General features: G+C 34.0%; 1 protein-coding gene across 1 annotated transcript in view; it reads right to left on the bottom strand.

The window, feature by feature from the left end:
• The window catches only part of LOC128983003 (host cell factor 1-like), a 112,585-nt gene that overhangs the window by 80,201 nt on the left and 11,111 nt on the right, over positions 1 to 21,273 (bottom strand). Inside the window, exons 2-3 of the mRNA XM_054402121.1 lie at positions 10,718 to 10,778; positions 4,799 to 4,850 (exon numbers count right to left, since the gene is read on the bottom strand). Coding sequence (XP_054258096.1) covers positions 4,799 to 4,850; positions 10,718 to 10,778 — 113 coding nt within the window. The remainder of the gene's footprint in view (positions 1 to 4,798; positions 4,851 to 10,717; positions 10,779 to 21,273) is intronic.

Here is a 21,273-nt window from a genome sequence, read left to right as displayed (position 1 = left end):
AATAAACATTTGTGGGCTTTTTCGTGGTATTTTTAAACATAACTCAAAACTTTTTGCCCACAAACATTTTGACAGACATACAGTAGACTCCCTCTTATCTGGGCACCTTTTAACCAGACATCGGTTTAACTGGACTACACTCGGCGGTAATGACATTTCTTGAACCGGACAATTGTTATCAGCACATCGGTTCAACCGGACTAGATCGGCAGGAAGTGGGTGGTACTGAAAGGACTATTCTCGTGGGAAATATTTGGGACCATAGATCACAAGTCTAAATACAAAGCTCTCCTAAATTTTAAGTCAAATACTGTATACAGTATGCATTTAAACGGTCCGTTTTAACAATTTTTTGGGGACTTCGGTTTAACCGGGAAAACCGTTATCCAGACTGGTCTCGGTCCCGAGGAGTCCGGATAAGAGGGAGTCTACTGTACACTAATTATTATGTATATCATTGGTAGTCTCTGATTTCAAAATTTTTAATTTCAAGTTTACTTCAAAAGTGCCACTTTTTTATCCTTGGGTCTTTTGTTCTACATATTAGACAGAGTTTAGTTAAGACTACATAGTTTATACATCAGCACACAAAGTTCAAACAGGATGGGAAATTTAAACATGAAAATCATAAATATCAAATCAAATCATTCTTTATTCATCATATACAAAGAACATGTATTGAATAGAGTCAAATAACTTATAGACTATAAATACATCTATACAAACATACAAAATTCTTATATACATTTAGTTTCCGGGGTAAATTAAATTTGAAACTAATAAGTATTCTTTTAGGCATGGTAAAAATTTAAACCGTTCCACCAATTTTGTTATGGAGTTCAAATTGAAATCATGTAGGCCTAATTTAATTTATTTTCTTCTAAAGAACCAAATGGATATTAGATTAAAAAATCTTTTAGCATTCTTTAAAATGTATTTAAATTTTCTCCACTCTTTATCAGAGCCGGTAATTGCTGTAATAAAGTTAATCCTGACGAGCTAGTTTTCTTTTAAAAAATTTCTAGTTTATGCCGAGTAAGTTAATTTTGAATCTAGTGTTATTATAGCCACCAGAATTAATTGAAGTGGATGACAATTGAATTTGTTTTGCATAGACAGATATTTCATAAATATACAGATTATATACTGTTAGGATTTGCAATTCTGTAAAATATCTTTTAGCTGAATATCTTTTTTTTTTCAGTTTCATCATTACATGAATAGCCTTTTTTTGTTTGATAAGACTAGAATAGAATCCAAATTGGTCTTTGTTGTTGCTCCATAAATAGATATTCCATAAGATATGTGACTATGCAGTAATGAAAAATATATTGTCCTCAAGGTGTCTATGCTGCAGATTCGAGACATCTGCCTCAAAGCGTATATACCAGAAGTCAATTATTGAACAACATGTTCAACATGATTATTCTAAGTAAGATTTTTACCAATTATCAGGAAATTTAGTTTGTTTAACTTGCTCTATCCTGTCATTTTTCATAAAAGTTATCGTCTCAAATTTTGTTTTGATTGTTTGGTTGAAAAATATAGCCCATAAAATTTGATTTATTTGTATTTATAAGATTTTTTTCTTTTACAAATTCATGAGTTATTAGAAGATTTTTTGAAGATGTTTCAATTTCAGAATTAGAATTTTTAGCGTACAGACACATGGATCCGTCACTCCCAGGAATAGTCCCAGGCAGGAATAGTTTCTAATATAACAAAGAAAGAGTAGAGGGCCCAGGATCGATCCCTGGGGGACCCCATATCGCAGCGTCCGATGCTGAAATTGAATTTTTTTCTTTATAATTTATATCATTATGTTCTATAATATCGTCCACTTCAATAAACTGGTGCCTATTTTGAACATAGGATTCAAACCATTTGAGTTCTTTACCACGGACTCCAAGTTCATTTAAAACTTGTATTTATTTATTGTGTGACACACTGTCAAAGGCTCTACTGAGATCTAAGAATATTCCTACAACCTTTTCCCCTTTATCAATTGCACTTATTATGATGGAGTCTATGAGGCGGTTTGGGAGCTCGGTATTAGTGCTAGTCCGCGACTAAGAACCGGATGTTTCCGGTATTTAGGCTGCCGCCTAGAAAACGAGTTTGGGAGCTCGGGATCAGTTAGGCGCGCGCCTAACTTGTGCAGGGATAATCTCGCGCCCAGCGGGATAAATATTGTTGGTTTGGGAGTCAGGTAGACTTAGGCGCCAGCCTAAGAGATAGTCTCGATGGGTTTGGGAGACCGATTTCGGGACTAAGTAATATATTTTCGTCATAAAAATTAGTGAGTTTAGTCCCCAACTTTAGTCCTGCCAAGGGGCAGGTTTAAGTCAACATCATGCCGGTATTAGCTCATTAGCAAGTTAATTGTTTACATATTAACTAAAAGAATGTTATATTGGAATTCGTTATTAAATTCCGAACAATTTAATTACTCTCAAAGTATATTTGATAAAAGTTTTTTTTTAGGTTTCTGTTGTTCAAAATTACAAAAAATCTTGCAGAAAGCTAAATTTAACGAAAGATTATTTGTTTTTTGTTTTTACTGTTAATTGCAATAAAAAAATGGACCCTAAATAGAATTTATTTCACCTGAGAGTTTGGTTATAAGCACCCGTACCTTAATAAAAAATATTTTATGAGCTAAGAAAATATTAGTGACCGCATACATACACCCCCACTCACCCCCTATGAAAGAGTGAAGAGATAATAAACAAAACATAAAAAAACTGCAAATAGCTCACAGTCATAATCGTTTTATTTTTATTGCGTTGTGATTGAGCTCAGTTCAGTGTCATTGACCAAGTGCTAGTTACATCAAAATGTAGTACCTAGAATATTTGGGGTATAAGAAAATATATACAGTATATCAATAACCCCACCACAGAAAACCTACGGACTAAGCGAATATCCAATAACCTAATACTTTCAATGCAATTTATTAAAATAGCTTTAGGTTTAACAAGTAACTAAAACTACCTACATGTAGGTATGCTGCTACAGTGAGGGCAATAAAGTTAGTTTTTACCAAAATATTAACAGTTTTATATAAAATAAATAAATTTGCCAAGTTTCATCAAAATATATCCATAAACTACTAAACTACAACAGTTCTCCATGAGAATCACTTAATCACATGGGAATTTTTAATTTACGATTTTTTGAATAATCTCTGTAGCCAATAACCGTACAAAACATTTTACTAATTTGTTTTGTATACTCTTTAAAATATTTGAAAGATAAAGATTTATGTTTTAGGGGTTAAAATTGAGAAAAAAACTATTTTTATCCGATAAAACCCCGGGTTCCCATGGTCTGATCATGCTGGTTCACGAACTTATTAAGGTTTATCGTACCTTATACTTTCATGCCAAATTTTATCAAAATCAGACAAAAATTACTCAAGTTGTCACGTTCATGGACGTATATATAATATATTGGCTATACATATACAAACTTTTGAACGAATAGTGTTTTTGGCCTCTAGGGACATCAAAATGGAAAAGTATATCGGTGCCAGAACTAAGTGCTACCTACGGTAATAGCTACTTCCCTATAGGAAAATTAGATAAAAGAGTGTCATGTTTAAAATGTTTAAAATTGACAACAATTGTTTTGTAAGATTAAAAGATATACCTTTGCTTCACACAATCATAACCTCCGCAATTACTTAAAATACTTTTTATTTTTTATTTCCGTCAATACCCATATATTATACAGGGCAATTGCTGTTTAATTTTGAAGCTTTTTATTGCATGAAACGGAGATTCAGATGTTCCTGTTCCACACACAGGGTAATCTTTGTTAAATTTTTTTGATCTCTGAAAGAAATCATATTGATTTTCAGAAACCTATGTTGCTCTGTACGTATTTGTAAGGTGTAGTACCATAGATAAAAAATAGCCGTCATCGAGATGTAAATCAACGATCTTACAAAACAACATTTTTGCAATGGTACAATGCATAAACATACACCATAGTATACTAATTAGCCACCGTTGATATACCAAGATAAAATTGTATCCATCTTCAATTGTTCATCTTTTGTTGTTGTCAACGGTAACGTGTTCTGCAGTGGCCGTTGCCAACGTCAAAACCTGAATTCCCCGCGATTCCCTGTCCATCTAGCTGCGCTGCAACTTAGTCGCGACTATACTTGATCTACGACCATTTCAACTTAGGCGCGAGCTCCCAAGCCTGGTTTTTGGTGCGGGGACTAAAGTTAGGCGCGTCCAACACTAGGCGCGTACTAGCTGGGCTCGAGCTCCCAAACCGCCCCTATAAGTTCTATACCAGCTGTTACTGTATACTGTTACGGCTGGTGGCCATACATTTTTACTCTAATAGTGTAGTCATTTTAAATCAAAATGTCTCCATTACCTAAAAAAAACTCTTATAAGTGTAAAACTTGGTACGTATATTGAATTTTACTTCCGGAATAACATACTAAAAGTCCTCAAAAAAAAACTTGTGCTACGGCCGCCATCTTGGAAAATGGCGTCCAAAAACCAGAAATGCTTTATCGTGATTTAAAACATGTGTTAATGACTTAATATTTAGAAATTAACTTAAAATATTGATTGGAAGAGTAGTATGAGTTGTTTACCATGCCACTTTCAATTAATTGTTGTAGGTAATGACAGTATTTATTGCCACAAAATAATAGAGTCTATAAGTGGCCAGTATACTGTTACTGTAAATAGCAAAAAGCTAATAGGTTTAAATGATTGCTTTGATTTTGAGAAGAAAATAGGATATGAAGATACAGAAATAAAATGTTTACCTTGATTTGGATTCTCTGTAGCAGCTTCATTTTCACCTTCCTCTGCAGTAGGCTGAGGAGATTGTAAAAAAATATTAACATTATTACTTGAAATTTCCAATAGTTTATGATTGTAAGTAATAATATAATATAGCCTATGTATTAAAAAAAAGATATAGGGGAGAAGCTATTAACATGGGTGGCACAGAAAGACCTAGAGTCGGTACCAGTTTATTATAAACACCGCTTTAATATCATGATTGTTTGCAAAATTGATGGAATGAATCTAAGTTTGCACGTTGTATCGAAATTCAATTCATCAAAATCATATGATTTTTACTTGAGTTATGATTCTAACACTTTATATACATTGGGACCCTTGTTGTTTTTAATCTATATTAACGACCTGCCTTTTAACATAAACTCAAAGCTTGTTCTATACGCAGATGACACAACAGCTATATTAAAACCAAACAGCCCAAACAATTAACAACATTTAATAAACCAAACTTTAGAAGATTTAAACAAATGGTTCACAGCAAATGGTCTGAGTCTAAATTGTTCTAAAACTCAAATTGTCAGGTTCAAAACTACTCATGACAGAGAAACCATCGAATTAAATATTAATTTTCAGGGGGAAATTATTAATGAAACGTCATCTACAAAATTTTTAGGTATTCAGGTACAAAACACTTTAAATTGGGATAAATACACATCAGTCCTAGCTAATAAACTAAATACAGTCTGTTTCCAGATGTCTGTCCTGCAGCATGTTACTGACCTCAGAACAAGGATGATTGTTTATTATGCTTTGTTTGTGTCAAACATGTTGTATGGAATAGAGTTCTGGGGCAGCTGCTCAAATGCCGAAACCATTTTCAAAATTCAAAAAAAGATCCTTAGAATTATGACATTTTCAAAGCCTAGGCAATCCTGTAAATTATTATTTAGAGAATTGAAAATATTAACACTTCCGTCTGTTTATATCCTGCAAACATTAATATTTATTAAAAAAAATATTGAATATTTTATGAATGAAAACCATAACCATAATTATTTAACACGACATCGAAATGATTTACAACTGCCCATTCATAGACTTACCTCACTAGAAACCCTTCCACAATACCTAGGGAAAAAACTGTATAATAAACTGCCTGATAATATTAAATCATTAGAATCTTTTGAAAAGTACAAAAAAGAAGTTACCAAATTGCTGCTTAATAAAGGGTATTACAAAGTTGATGATTTTTTAAATGATGTATATATTTAATTTCTTAGCATATTGTATAGTTATTATAGTTTTATGTATTTTAATTGTCCATGACCATTTCACCTGTTTCCCAGCTATGCTGGATCTGTAAAACGTTATGTGAAAATAAATGATTGACTTGACTTGACTTGACATACAAATTAGAACAGAAGGTGTTTTTGGCCTCTGGGAACATCACAACGAAAAAGTAAATCGGTCCCTTGTCTAGGGTCTTACCATGAGACCTAACTTACAGTAGAACAGAACCTCTATTAACCGTCGCCCTCGGGCCGAATAGTGTGATGGTTGAGCAAATAGACAGATAATAGAATTAGCCCTGTTAAATTAGACTTATCGGGTGAAATAATTCACGGAGAGTTGGAAATTTGATTTAACGTTCCTTTTGTTCATTAGATTGAAGAAAATAATAAGTCCTGATGAGTGGGGGTTGAGCTTGGCTAAGGGACTTTTTTTAGTTTTTCGCTTAGGTTATATATTGGAATCTGTAAGTCATATTGAAAAGTGTTAAACACAAAAGTTAAAGCTGACAAAATTCCCTACAAAAAAGACTCCATGCATTTTTTCATAGGACTTAACCACTTAAAGCTAAAGGGTGAAGAAAATAACAGTATATTAAAATTGTGTTTTATTTGCATAGGAGATGAAACAGGCCCGAAAAGACAAAGTCTTATCATTGGCCTCAATGAGCAGCACTATCAAAATTAATGACGTAGTGCATGTGGTGGATCCACTACTCATATCTCAAGAAGTTGCAATATTAAAGAAAAACGACGAGGATCTAGAGGACCTTCTGCTCTACGAGCTGCGTCTTTTCCCTTAGAGCTCTATTTGATAAAAGAGGGATGAAAAAGACGAAAAATTCTTCCTTATACTGTATGACTTTTTCCATGTTCACCAGTTAACTCCAGACCTTAAGTTCTAAATTAATGTGATTGATGGTGGCTTCTTGTTACATCACGTTAAGGGGAGTGTAGGCTCAACTTTCTCGGTTGTAATCAACCAATATGTGACGTACATAAAGAAACACTATGGTGAATTCTGCACTGTTGTGTTTAATGGTTACTCAGATACTGTCACCAGCACAAAACATGCAGATCAGCAACTACGAGCCACAACCAAGACCGTATCAGTCGACATTGATTACACTAAAGAAATGACAGGTACAGGACAGCAAGAAAACTTTCTTTGTTATGACAAAAATAAGACCAGGTTCATCAATATGCTTTCTCAGAAAATGATCCCCGAGGGTATATAAGTCAGACGTTCTGAGGCTAATGCTGATACAACAATTGTGCGGTGTGCAGTGAAAAAAACAGCATTCAGTGGTCATGTTGCTATCATTGTTGGAGAGAATGTAGATTTTATGGTCCTGCTGATTGCATTAGCTTCACTCGAGCAAGAAATTATCTACTTCACACCAGAAAAAAGGTAGCCTTCGTTGAATTACAGATGTGACTTTGCCAGAAGCATATTGTTCATTCATGGGTTTAGTGGGTGATACCACGTCGTCATTTTTTAGAAAAGGCAAGTCATTATAGTGAAATTGTTTGGTAGGGATACCAGTCTCGATACCATCTCCAACATATTTTACGGCCCGACTTTGGCGCAAAAGGAAGTCTCGATAGACAATGAGCGGATGATCTTAGTGATGTACAAATCCCGAGAAAAAGATCTGGACAGACACCGATACATCGCATTCATCAAATCCACCACTAGGCTGAATACAGACCTCCGGTCTCTGCCACCAACGAAAGGCTCTGCCCAGCAGCATTCGTATAGAGTACATTTGCAAGTGCAAGAATGGCTGGGAAATAAACTACCACCAATTGATCGGGGTTGGACAAAGGGCACCGAAGGACTACAACCCCTTACTACCCTACTGTCGGGGAAATAATTATGTGCACTCGAGTTTTAGCTTAAATATCTCTGAGTTGTATTATCTGATTTTGTTGAAACAAAAATAAAATATAAGCTAGTTTAAGTTTTACATGTCGACAATTAAAAAATTATTTGTTTAGCAAAATGATTTATATAATTGAAAAATCTTACAAAGTAGAGGTTTTTAAGAAACTCTGCGCTAACGATGAAGTTTGAAAATTAATTGTAAACAAACCTTTAAACCAATATTCCTGAAATTGTTATGGCTTATTAGTAGGTTTATTGTTATCATTTTCACACATTTTCAAAACTTTATTTAAAATATTTTGTATGCTGAGCTGTTAATTTTTAAAATGTATGCTAAAATTGTTAATAAGAGGCTACAAAATACCATCATGTTTGTCGTGACACAAGAAATAATACAGCGATATGTCAGATTTATAATGCGAACAAAGTTTTTTTTAAGCAAATTTATATTCTCCCATGTCTGACAGCGGGCCGCTGGCCGCCTCGTATTTGATATTTCCTAGCCGGGCGGGAGCGTGTGTGACACTGCGACGTTGCCGATGTCTACCTGGCTACCATACTGACATTTCTACAGTACAGTATTCACTCACGGATAACTACTGTGAATATCATTACATTATCTACTTTGAGTAGATGTTACCAGAGTAAATATCTAAGACGAACTCGCTAGCTTGGTTAGTAATCTCATAGTGACCATAGTTCAAGAAAGGAGGGAGCTCAGCTAATGCCGTAAACTCCATTAGTCATCGAAAATTCCAGCTAACACAACTCTTCCCGGAGATGGTGATGACCTCTCCGACTTCTACTATCAGTTATGTATTTTAAAAGTGGAAAATAAGTAAACCATTAAATGAATACTAAAGGGGAAATGTGTACTTGACAGTTAGCTTTTATTATCTTTTAACTAGCTTACATCAATCAACACGAACAAAACTGTCTTGGTGCTCGTAATACAAACCTTATTTTTTCTTACCACCATAGTTAACTTATCATGTTTTTGTTCCATAATTAGATAATTGGAACAATTTATTATTATATTTCTGTAAATTTCAAAGTAGATAATGAAGAAGAAAAAAAGTCAGTTTGGTAGCCAGGTAGACATCGGCAACGTCAGTGTCACGTGCGCTCCCACCCTGCTGGCAAATCTGTATATTAATAGGCAAGCATGTTTCTTTAAAACCTTTTTTCTCAGCTCGTGTGCATCGCAGGAAAAATCAACGCATACTGTTTGAAAGATATTTTCCTCTAAATGTGCAGAATCCCTTCATAAATTAAAATAGGCTCAAAAATAAGCATAAAAAATTAATTTAAAGTTAAAAAAAATTAACATGGAGCTTATAAATTGCCATGCAGGTGACGAAATAACAACACAATATAAACAGAAAATCAAAACAAATGGAAGAAATTCCAATCACGTGTTTTATTTACATCGTAGGGTGAAAATAGAGAAGTCTGTACATTAAATAGGCTATATTTGGTCGAGTTTCCGACCACTGGACGACCTCTAGTATTGTACAAATACGAGGCAACCTGCTGCCAGCCACAAGAGAAATTTTTGTTTACAAATATAAATCTGTTTAAAAAACATCTTTGTTCGCATTATAAATCTGACATATCGTTGTTATTTCTTGTGTCACGACAAACAAGATGGTATTTTGAATGAAGTTTGTAGCTTCTTATTAACGATTTTAACATACGTTTTAAAAACTAACAGCAGCATAAAAAATATTGTAAAGAAAATTTGGAAAATGTGTGAAAATGACGACAATAAACCTACCAATAAGCCATAAACAATTTAGAAAGATTGGTTTAGTGTAGTTTTTACAATTAATATTTAAACTTCAGCGTCGGTGCAGTTTCTTAAAAAATCTGTACTTTTTACAATTTTTCAATTATATACATTTTTCAACTAAACATATAAATTAATTTGTTAACTGTCACCACGTAAAATTTATTCAAACTTGCTTATATTTGATTTTTGTTTCAACAAAATCAGATAATCCATCTCAGAGATATTTAAGCTCAAACTCGAGTTCACATAATTATTTCCCCGACAGTAGTTCCTGCTACTCCGGCCGCTATCCTCACAACAATCTTTAGCAATCATACAAAGTTGGGGAAAACATTGTGGGTGCCGTAAAGCAACGATCCACTGCTCAACAACGTGTGGAACTGCGAGGGAGCGTGCAATGGCCGCTGTGTTTGTGTTTGTGTTCATGTGATTTTGACGACGTCCAAGCAGTGACGTAGCCAGAATTTCAAAATAGGGGGGGTCGACCGACCGGGCCCATGTAGAAGAGGGGGGGGGGTCCGGGAAAAATTTGAAAATATAGGCCCTAAAACGGTATTTTTTAGCTCTCCTGGCATTGAAAATAATCAAACCCAACGTCAATCCAATATTATTATATAATTTTACGTTAAATTTAACAAAAAAATATTATATTTTGGATCGGAAGGGGGGGGGGTCCGGACCCCCAGGACCCCCCCCCTGGCTACGTCACTGGTCCAAGCGACCGACTGTGACAACAATGCTTTGATTCTCGACATGTCCAACGTGGCCATGACGCAATCGGCATCGAAACCATGGTTGTAGCTCCTATACAACTTTTTTGAGCTGTGGCGATAATACAAGGTAAATAAACCAATATTAATATTTGTCTTTTAAAGCATTGTATTCTACTTCTATAGAGGACAAATGATAGAGAGCTAAGTGACCTATTTTACCTATTCATATTACAAGGTTTCAATTCAAGCTTTCTTACTTCAAGTAAATCCGTGGCCAACATCAGTTCTTCCATTTTAGCAGTTCTTGAAACGGTTCTCCTATAACACACAACAGGATGATGATGATTACAGGTTAATGATTGCATATCACTGAATTGGACAGGTTAATTAAGGCTACAAATAAAAAATTAACAAAAACTCATTAGGGTAACACTTAAATTATACTCCATTTAAGTAACATCTAAGCTCAATAAGTCAACAGTTTACAATAAAAGTCATATTTTTTTCAATCTCACCATTAAAATAAAATCATTTGTAAAATTGTAAGACTATTTTTGTAACCTTAACTGCCAATCACCTTAGACTTTTAGGTCTGTGCAAGGATCTTATAACAGGCTTACAAAGGCTATACATCTATACGCAAGACGTCTCAATTCTAGAGAAGCCTCAGAAGATAGTTGACTTGAGAGAGCCAACATGGGCAGCATAGTCATTCCAGTCTTGTTTGACTGTTTAGCTAGAAACCTATACTTTTACAGTTCAAACCATGCATCAGGGTAATGTTCATCAAAATATTTGTTCCATCTTCCCACTTGGTGATAGTCCTTGTAGTTCCACCAAGCCTCAGGTTTTGATAAGTTTGGTCAATAGGAGAATACATATAGTTATCATACTAAGAAAAACAATGGGTTGGCTCACCGATGTAGCCTAGTATGTTGTTGAAATTATTACCCCCCCCCCCCTTCACTATTGGAGATGTAGGGAAAGGCAACTTAAATGTGAGTTTCCAAGAGTCACCTAGTGCACAAAACCTATTGAAATCTTAACAAATTAGCATGGTATATGATTGCTTAAAATACTAGGCTGTAGGTAATAGTCTTCTTAGTAACTTCTCCCTCATAGTCTTCAGCCCTTAAGACTTCTGCTTATGTAAGTATATAGCCTACGATAGCTGTGTGACAGTAGCTTAGGCTGAAAAGTCATCAATGCAATTCCACTGACTTGCCCATGTTACTTCTACAGTATGGTTGGTCTATGGTGATAGGCGATTGAGATAAAAGAAAAATTTCTCTAGTGAAGACACATTTTTCAAAGTTAGCTAGCCTACCTAAACCAATCATTCAACCTAGAAGCGCTATGTGTCGTGATTGTGGTTATTTGGTTCAGTTTCTAAAGCGATGATTAGTGATGATTAGTGAGTTGTAATAGCGATTCATTTTTAGCATGACACTAAATTGGCTGTAGGCCTAAATCAAAGAGGATCCTAATTATCTATTCTATATATAATTCAGTTTTAAAAATCTTTGTAAAACTAAAACTAGAGTTCTACTGGACTGATTTTATTAATTAATGGGTCGTTGGAAAGCTTAAGTCGTGTAGATTTGCAAATAATTATGAAAGTTTGTTTTTGTTACAATTTATGGTGAAAAATTAAAAAAAAACATGTTTACCATAAGAAATACATCGAAAACGTTCGGTGTTTTTCACACTTTTTATTTGGGTGCGACTTTTGGCTGCCTTTTTTGAGTATTTCCAAGAAGTGCATGGTATCAATTTGTAGAACATTTTATTCTCTTTCAGAATATCACCTTCCACTTTGGTCGATTTCCTCACCATTTAAAAGTTATTTGCAAAAAAGCTAAGCAACCTCCGAATTTATAGTAATGAGAAAATATTGAGTTTGGTATATTTTTGATAAACTTTGAACAACTAAAATCTAGATTTCTACTGGACCGATTTTGTTAATTAATGGATCATTGGAAAGCCTAACTCATGTAGATTTGCAAATGATTATAAAATTGTGATTTTATTAAATATTTGTCGTGAAAAAGTAAAAATAACAAAAATACATTAAAAACTGCTTTTTTCGAGTTTCTGTTTTTAAAACGTTTTTATTAGCTAGCTTTCTTGTCCGGTACAAATTTTGCAATCGATTTTATACTAAGTTCCCGATGAGCTAGAGACTTGAAACTTGAAACATAGCTCACAAATGGATGACAATGCAATATTATATCATTTAATTTTCATATTTCCCTTGGGCCCCATGGGCTTGTTTTTATTAGCTCGCTAGTCGCTTTCCTAAAAAAACGAAGTTCCCGATGAGCTGGAGACTTGAAATTTGAAACATAGCTCACAAATGGATGACAATGCAATATTATATCATTTAATTTTCATATTTCCCACGGGATACTCCCCATGGGCTTCCACATTTTCCATGTTTACATTTTGAAAGAATGTAAACATATCAATTAATTTAAGTCAGCTGTAAATACTTAAATTTGACAGTTCGAAGAGCAAAGGTTAAGAGGTACAGGTTCTGCTCTAGATATATTCTAAAAATATAAAACAAGCATTTTAAAGTAAAGATAAAACATATGATTAGAGATAATAAGGTTTTGGTTTGTTGTATTAATAGTCAAAGGTTATATATATATATATTACCAGACTAAAAAGTTGAAAATAATTTATAATTAACAAACTTTTTTAAAACAAAACGTTTTCAAACGCACTAAAAAGTAGAAAATAATTTATAAATATGTTGAGAGAATAAATACTTGTAAGATTTAAAACGAAAAACGTTGGGTGCATGCAATTAATTGATAATAATACATTGGTTCAATAGGTGAAGGTAATTGTAAAAAATCATCTATTGCATGCACCCCACGTTTTTCGTTTTAAATCTTACAAGTATTTATACTCTCAACATATTTAAAAATTATTTTCTACTTTTTGGTGCGTTTAAAAACGTTTTGTTTTAAAAAAGTTTTTTATTTATAAATTATTAAGATTCTATTTGTAGCCAGCTGCCTTTAATAAGTATTTTCAAGAAATGCATAGTAGTTATTTGTAGTAAATTTTATTCTCCTTCAGAATATCACTTCTAATTTGGTCGATTTTCCCTCCATTTAAAAGTTATTGGCAATAAGCTAAGTGATCTCCAAATTTATAATACGGTAGTGAGAAAATACAGAACAGTAACTAAATGCATCTAACTGCCGCAGAAGAGTGTAAAAGATTAAATGGTAATTATTTAGTATAGACATTAGTAGAAACTTAGTAGAAACATGGCTAAGTGAATATAAGAAATCCACATTTAAAAAAAATTGCCATGATACAAAAACAGAATATTACAGACCCCATACTGTAGGAGGAGGCTTCTCTATTCTCATTAAAAACAACTCTGTAATAAAAGTAAGTGAAATTAAACAAGTTAATTCTTTAAGTGTTGAGGGGGGTAATTGAAGGCTGTTGTTTGCTGGTCTCATTCAGTGATTTCAAGTTTATTGTTTTAAATTTATACCGTCCACCTTTTGAAGAGAGGTTTATTGATTTTCTGGACATAGGGGAAACTGGGGCACAGCGGGCCACGGGGCACAGTGGGCCATAGTTAATATATTATACTGAACTAGGCCTACTTCCAATAAACCAGGTAAATTTTCTTTTGAGAGGTCTCTAGGTTGGTCACACTGAGGAGAAAAATCTAGAGTCTACAACTATTTGGAGGGAAGTTAGAAGCACATGTTTGTTTTTGGTAGTCTGATTGCTGAAACAGGTAGTGTTAAGATATCTTATTTTGGCAAGTTATTGTATATATTAAAAATGAAAATTAACATAAATATTTAGTTTTATACCTTACCAAGCCACTCCACTTTCTTTCTTTCTTTTGTGTATTCATCTTAGTTTGGTGGTAATTAAATCTAACCTAAAAACCAACATTAGCGGCACAGTGGGCCATCTTTGGCGGGGCACATTGGGCCTAGCTCTTGAACAGGACATAGAACGGAAACTTCCAAAACCAATACCACATGGAGCCACATGGCTTCTTGTACTTCTTTGAAATATCATTCCCTAAAGTGATGACTAATTTGAAAAATCATAACTCAGTAAATTGGATAAACGAAGATATAAGGAAAGGACCTTAACTCAATTGAGCTTTTCTATTGATCTTCAATGTTACGGAAATTGTTTGCCCTGAAATTTTGAAACAATCGTCTTTTCACTTTTAAAGATTTTTTTATATCAAAGGACTTTTAATTTTAAAAGATTTTCAATTCTAAAGGGTTGTTAATGTTTGTTAAATTATGTTCATAGGTTTTCAACTTTGTATTTTGAATAATAATGTTTTGTCTCAACATTAAGGCATAATATTTATTCATGGCCCACCCTACCCCATTGTGGGGTAGATTGGGCCATTATGTAAATAGTTTAAACAAAAATTACTACAAATTTTATTTTTCATAAAAAAAATTAGAAAAAAATTGTTAAGATCAATGAAATATGGTACTTTACTATAAAAATATTAGTTTTGCATTTAGTAAAGTCATTAATTAAGGAACGCGGCAGCGTTCCGCCCCGCCAAGTCCCCCAGCGGTACACAGCTGCTGCAGTGTATATATACATGACGTGACAAAGTGGCTTTTTTACTCGTCTATAGCTCTGAAGAAACAAAAGCTATTAAAATAATTGTTCATCCACTGGATAGGGGCAATCATTCTTGGCAAAATAAAAAAAAGAATTTAAAAAAAGGTTGTGTTTGAGCCAAGAAAAACTAGTTTGAAAATTCACAAATTTTCCGTGTTCTCCTTCTTCTCCTTAAATGTTGACGGACCTACAGCCCAAACCACTGGCTCAATTTTAATGTTTTTTTATGTTGTTTGAAAGCCCTTAGCGTGTAGATGTGCCTTTTGAGGGTCACAAGTCGGTGCGTTGACCCATAAACCCTTGGCAAGCCCTCAAAGTACGATTTTGGCCCATTTAAATAACATGGGATTAAAATCAAAACAAAAGAAGGATCAGCTGCGATTAAATCTCAATTAATTTAAAATGTTAGAGAAATTCATAGGATCAGCTGAAAAATTATTTTAAAACTTTTATAAAGTATTTTTTTCAGGTATACCGAATGATTTGAGCTACTTACTATATAAAATTACTTAGAGCAGTGATATTCCCCGATACTTTCCATTGAAAAATGCAGTGTACCGATGGTACACTGGTACAGCAGCTCGTCATTTTTAACAGTTTAATACTACTTATCAAAACATATGAAACCTAGGAACTTGAAACTTAGTACTAGTACTAAGGTTAGTTTTAACATTGTTTCTTCATAATATTGCCAAAATTTATTTAACTAAATAAGGTTAGTTTTATGTTTTGATACACTAAAACAAATAAAACAATCGGGAAAATCCGTCTACGTATGTTAAACAAGCAAAAAAGTGAATGTAAAAAGTGATATGTAAATTTAGGATAAAAATGAGTTTTTCAATATTTGTTTTGCCTTATGCTATTTCTAACAAACCTAATCTGTTTGATTACATTTTTACTTCTCTAATAAGGGCTCAATTTACACTAGTCTTTAGATATACGGGTTTAATTATCGGAACACTTATGTAACACCAATGCATTTTATGTGTAGTTGTGCCCTGGTCTATATATAAGAGAAAAGAGGATTTTTATTTTAACTGTTAATTTTCTACAAAAATAAATACAATCTAACAAAAAACCACTAAGTGGTAACACTTCCCCCGCCAAGTCAGCAACCCAAAAAAGACAATAAATCACCACTTTTCCGCCAAGTAAAACAATGTAATGTATGTAAGTTTGGCCACTTGGCGGCAGACTTTTGCTTGATCACTTTAAAAAATACCATAAAATTAGTTTCATTGAGCAAGTATCTCTCCCAATAGTACATTGCTAGATGAGAGCTTATTTTACAAAATTTGACCTTATTTGTGTCACATTTCATAAAATCATAATAGTGATGGTTTTATATTTACTGATTACCTCGAAATTATTATACTTAGTTGGACTAATTAATTAGAGAAGTTGATTTGTGAAATTATCCACCAACGTAACTTTAATGAAAAAAAAACAAGCAAAAGTCTGCCGCCAAGTTGCCAAACTTACATACATTACATTGTTTTACTTGGCGGAAAAGTGGTGATTTATTGTCTTTTTTGGGTTGCTGACTTGGCGGGGGAAGTGTTACCACTTAGTGGTTTTTTGTTAGATAAATTATAATAGCAAATATATAAAACTGGCCCAAGGTGCCCCGGTCTCCCCTACTGGATGAAGCGCTTAATCTAATAAGAAGCAAATATAACTTACCATTGCTATTATGCGGGGATCTAAACATTAATAATTTGGTCCAATCTATAAATAAGAGTTGCCTTTTAGATTTAGGCCTAGGTAGGCCTACTTACAAACTACAAGTGATGTTTGAAGGACCGACCAGGGTTACTGAGACAACATGCACACAACTTGACTACATTATCTCCGAGCCTAATTTAAATATAATCAGGGAAGTGAGATCAGATATAAACATTCTAAGTGACCACAACATACTTTTAGTTGAAATTGGGGGAAAAAGTAACCAAACTGAGAACTAGGCTACAAGATTGAAAAAAGAATTATTTCCAAACCGGCCTTGGAAGCATTTTGTCGTCTGCTCAAAATTAATAAATGGAAGATAAGACATAAGACATAAGACATTTATTGATCTTTAGGCAAAATTACATGCAATAGATCTTGTCATGGATGCTTGAAATGCACAAGACAGTCATAAGTACAATAGTAAAACATGCTGACTAAAGCAAACATAAAATAAGTGTTCATTCTACAAAATTAAATAAGATTGGCTGATAGAGGAAGTAAGCCTACTTGCCGATGAGCCTACAAGTAAATTGAATCTTATGTTGAAGAATTCTATTCAACCTTCTTGTACTTCTTTGAAATATCATTCCCTAAAGTGATGACTAATTTGAAAAATCATAACTCAGTAAATTGGATAAACGACGAAATAAGAAATTCACAAACAGTCTTAAAATACCTTTATTGAAATACTTACTAGAACTTCAAATACTGGTAATTTACAAATGAAAAGATTAACCAGGCCAAAGCCGATGTGGTACTTGATTGTAAAAAAAGGGTTAAGTTAATACAAAATAAAATTAGTCATTCCAAAAATATAAGTCGAGATCTTGGAGAGTAGTACGGAGCCTGACCGATAAAACATCTACAAATGAAGATATAACCCTAAAAAAGTTAGAATCTTTAATTAATGACCCTGTAGATGTGGCAAACCTGTTCAATTCAGTCTTTGTTAACAAAGTAAGGAAGCTAACTGAACTGCATGGAAATATCACCGAGGGTACGTACAGGAGTCAACCGATGGACCAGATCTTGATCTCGATGACTGCAAGCAGCTTGAACCGACTAGAGAGGAGGAAGTACTGAGGTGATGACTGCGGTGGGAAGGAGGACCAGTGCAGGAGTTGATGAGGTACCGTGCCATTCATTTGGAAGTTGTACTGAATTTATTGCCAAACCTTTTACACTAATAATCATCAATGAATCTTTTGCAATTGGGACTTTTCCAGACAAATCAAAAGTGTCAAAAATAATTCCTATTCATAAGAAAAATGATTAAAAAAACTTGCAGCTAACTATAGACCAGTAGCAATTCAATCTGCTTTTTCCAAAGTGTTTGAGATATTTATTCATCTATCTCATCTATCTATGGCGGAACTAGTCGCCTTAGACTAATTTTAGGATTGACGACGTAAGGTATGTTAACCTACATTGTTTGAGATAATTTTCCTGGATAGACTAATGCCCTTCTTAGAAGAAAACAATATACTTAGTAAAAATCAATGGTCTCCGGAAAGAAAGATCAACTATAGACTCAGTTTTTTAATGAATAACCAAAATTTATGACAAAATTAACTTAATGGAGGACTCTATCCTCCTATTATATGACATGACCAAGGGGTTCGATTGCCTGGATCATGAAAGACCAAGTTAATCAAAATTGGTTAGGAAAAATACCTTAAACTGGATACTGTAACGTAATTTCTTAAAAGCAGATACCAAATTGTAAATATTAGAAACACCAGTGAGAGGAATGTTATAAAGACGTTTAAATCAAATGTCTCAGACTGTAACATAGGAGTCCCGCAAGGATCACATCTCGGACCAGTGTTGTTCCTTCTTTATGTTAATGAATTGCCAGAAGAGATCCAGGACGGGAAACTATTGATGTTCGCAGATGATGTGGGACACCTTACCTATGGAAAAGACCGTATGACAGTTATTAAGAAAACTCATGAAGGAATTAATAAACCAATTGATTGGAGCACAATAAAATGGCACTTAACAGTTCAAAAACCAGTCTAATTCATTTTTACAATAGGAACGAACCGGACTATTCACCACTTTTAAAAATGGGATATATTCACCCAATAAAAGAAAAGTCAGCTAAATATCTTGGAATAACAATACATTTAGGCCTATCTGAAAATTTATCATGGGAAAACCATATAGACAATATAGCAAAAAGATTAATAGTTGTGTGCCATCCAATTCGTAGACTCCAAAATATAATCGACAGAAACATCCTGTTAGGCTACAAATTTATCATGGTTGCATCCATACTGTCTAGGCTAAATGGCCTATGGCATAATGCTATGGGAAAACAGCACTGAAGCTCAAAGAATGTTTATATTAAAAAAACGAGCAATAAGAACCATTTGTAAAATGAGAGGTCAAGACTCCTGTCGAGATACCTTCAAGGAACTTGGCATTTTAACTCTACCAGCAGTTTATATTCTAGAATGTGCTGTCACTGCTAAAGCCAAACCAGAATATTTCACCAACAACAATAGTATTCATAACTACAACACCAGACAAGCCCAAGATCTACATGTAGGCTACAGCAAGTAAGAACAGCATTGGTTAAAAAAAGTCGCCATCACATGTGCGTAAAAATTTACAATAGGCTACCTACTTAGTTTATCTCAAAATTTAAAAAATGAAGACCAAAGTGGCCTCAAGGAAAAATTAAAAATGTAGGCCTACCTACCTGGTAGAGAAGAAAATATACCTAGGGTGAATAAAAAGTCAAGACCCCCCCCCCCCAATGTAAATATAAGTATAAATATACCCAATGTGTAAATATAGCCTAACTTAACTTATAAGTTATTAACTTAAAACGTTGCTAAAATTAAGTTAGGCCTACTGGTATTTCAAAATACTTTTAACACACGACAATGCAGAGTAAAACCACCCACAGAAACTCCAAATTGGTTTTGTAGTGTAGCCTACAACCACCATTTTTAGTAGGCTTAACTTAACAGTGTCTAGTGGTGCTTTTAAGAGTTTCACTTACCTAGGAACAAAAACTTTTGAAATCGGGAAAAAATTTGTCGGAGCAAATGTGATAGGCCTAAGCCTATGTTTTTAAGGTAGGATAGAATAAATATAAACTAGGTTAGGTAGGTAGCCCACTACTAGGCCTAGACTACTTCCTCAACAAATAAGAGAGCATTCCTAAAAACTGCATTTAACTTAGTGAGTATACCCACCTAAATTAATATCATAGGCCTACAGACAGTGGTTGATAAATTTAATCCATTAAATATAATTGTTATAGTTAAAACCAATTGAATGAAGGTTACTAATCGAATTGATATTTTCAATCGATAATAGGGTACGGTTAACTTAAGAAACTGTAGGCCTACCCCAGTGCGTTGGCCCAGTGCGTGTGTATATTTTAAAAACATAGGACCTAGCCTATTTATCCTCGATTTAAATCGTTTAATGGAGAATTAGGAGAATAAATTAGCAAACAATTATTGACAATGTTGAATAAACTTAGGCCTATCAGTTTTTAATTTTTGTCGCAGGGTTAACATAAGTAACTTAGCTGAATTACTTATTTGATTTAAATATAACATTTCTTACCTTATAGCTGCTGAAACACGGGTTAGGTACAAAGGAAAAGAAAATAATAATGATTAAAAGCTGTATCTGTTTCTGTTAGTATTTGAGTTTGACAATGACAATACCGGCAAGGACGCCGCCATTAATATTCACGAAACCTTACCGACAGAGACCGCCACCGCCCACCACCGCGCCGCGCCGCGCCGTGCAGAACCACGGCCGCCTTTAACTCCAGGCCGCGGCCTTCGAACTGGCAACGTCGCAAGTGGTGTTGTAACAGCTGTTTTTGTTTGGAAACAGCTAATGGAATTTGTGTATTTACGAAAGATTGGGATCCAGCTGATGATACGGTTAATAACGGTTGTTATTGTTTTTTGCTCTCCCTATTTTTACTTTTTAAAATAATTTTGATTTTCTTTTGAAGTGTTTCTTTTCTATTTTTAGTTACTTTTTGTGTGTTTCTTTCGGACTTTCAATAAATTTCATATAAGTTAACACATTGAATGAACGGGACAAACCCTGTCTTGAAACCTCCAATTCTAACCTATCGTGAAGACCATAGCTACGCATCAACAAGTCAAAATATCTCTACAGTCAACAATGGTAAGCATCATATTTTAGACGACTCATCGGCACCACCAAACAAAATTTTCCTCCAAAATTCATCACACGAATTAGAAGTTAGCACAATGGAACTAGAAAACAACCAAGAAGGTGAATCAAGCGAATTTCAACTAGTATCCAATAAGAAAGCTAAATCATCATCTTCCAACTTCCAACACACTACGAAGCGATACAAAACAGTAATAGTACAGTAAAAATATGTTTTGACCCAAAAAAAATTAGCACAACCGGGGAATTTGGTACAGATGTT

This window comes from Macrosteles quadrilineatus, unplaced genomic scaffold (genome assembly GCF_028750875.1).
Source record: "Macrosteles quadrilineatus isolate MER2022 unplaced genomic scaffold, UCM_ALF_1.0 Scaffold_1__1_contigs__length_201487025, whole genome shotgun sequence".
Taxonomy (NCBI): domain Eukaryota; kingdom Metazoa; phylum Arthropoda; class Insecta; order Hemiptera; family Cicadellidae; genus Macrosteles; species Macrosteles quadrilineatus.
The sequence above is the reverse complement of the archived record's forward strand: the minus strand, read 5'-3'. Positions and strand labels throughout refer to the sequence as shown.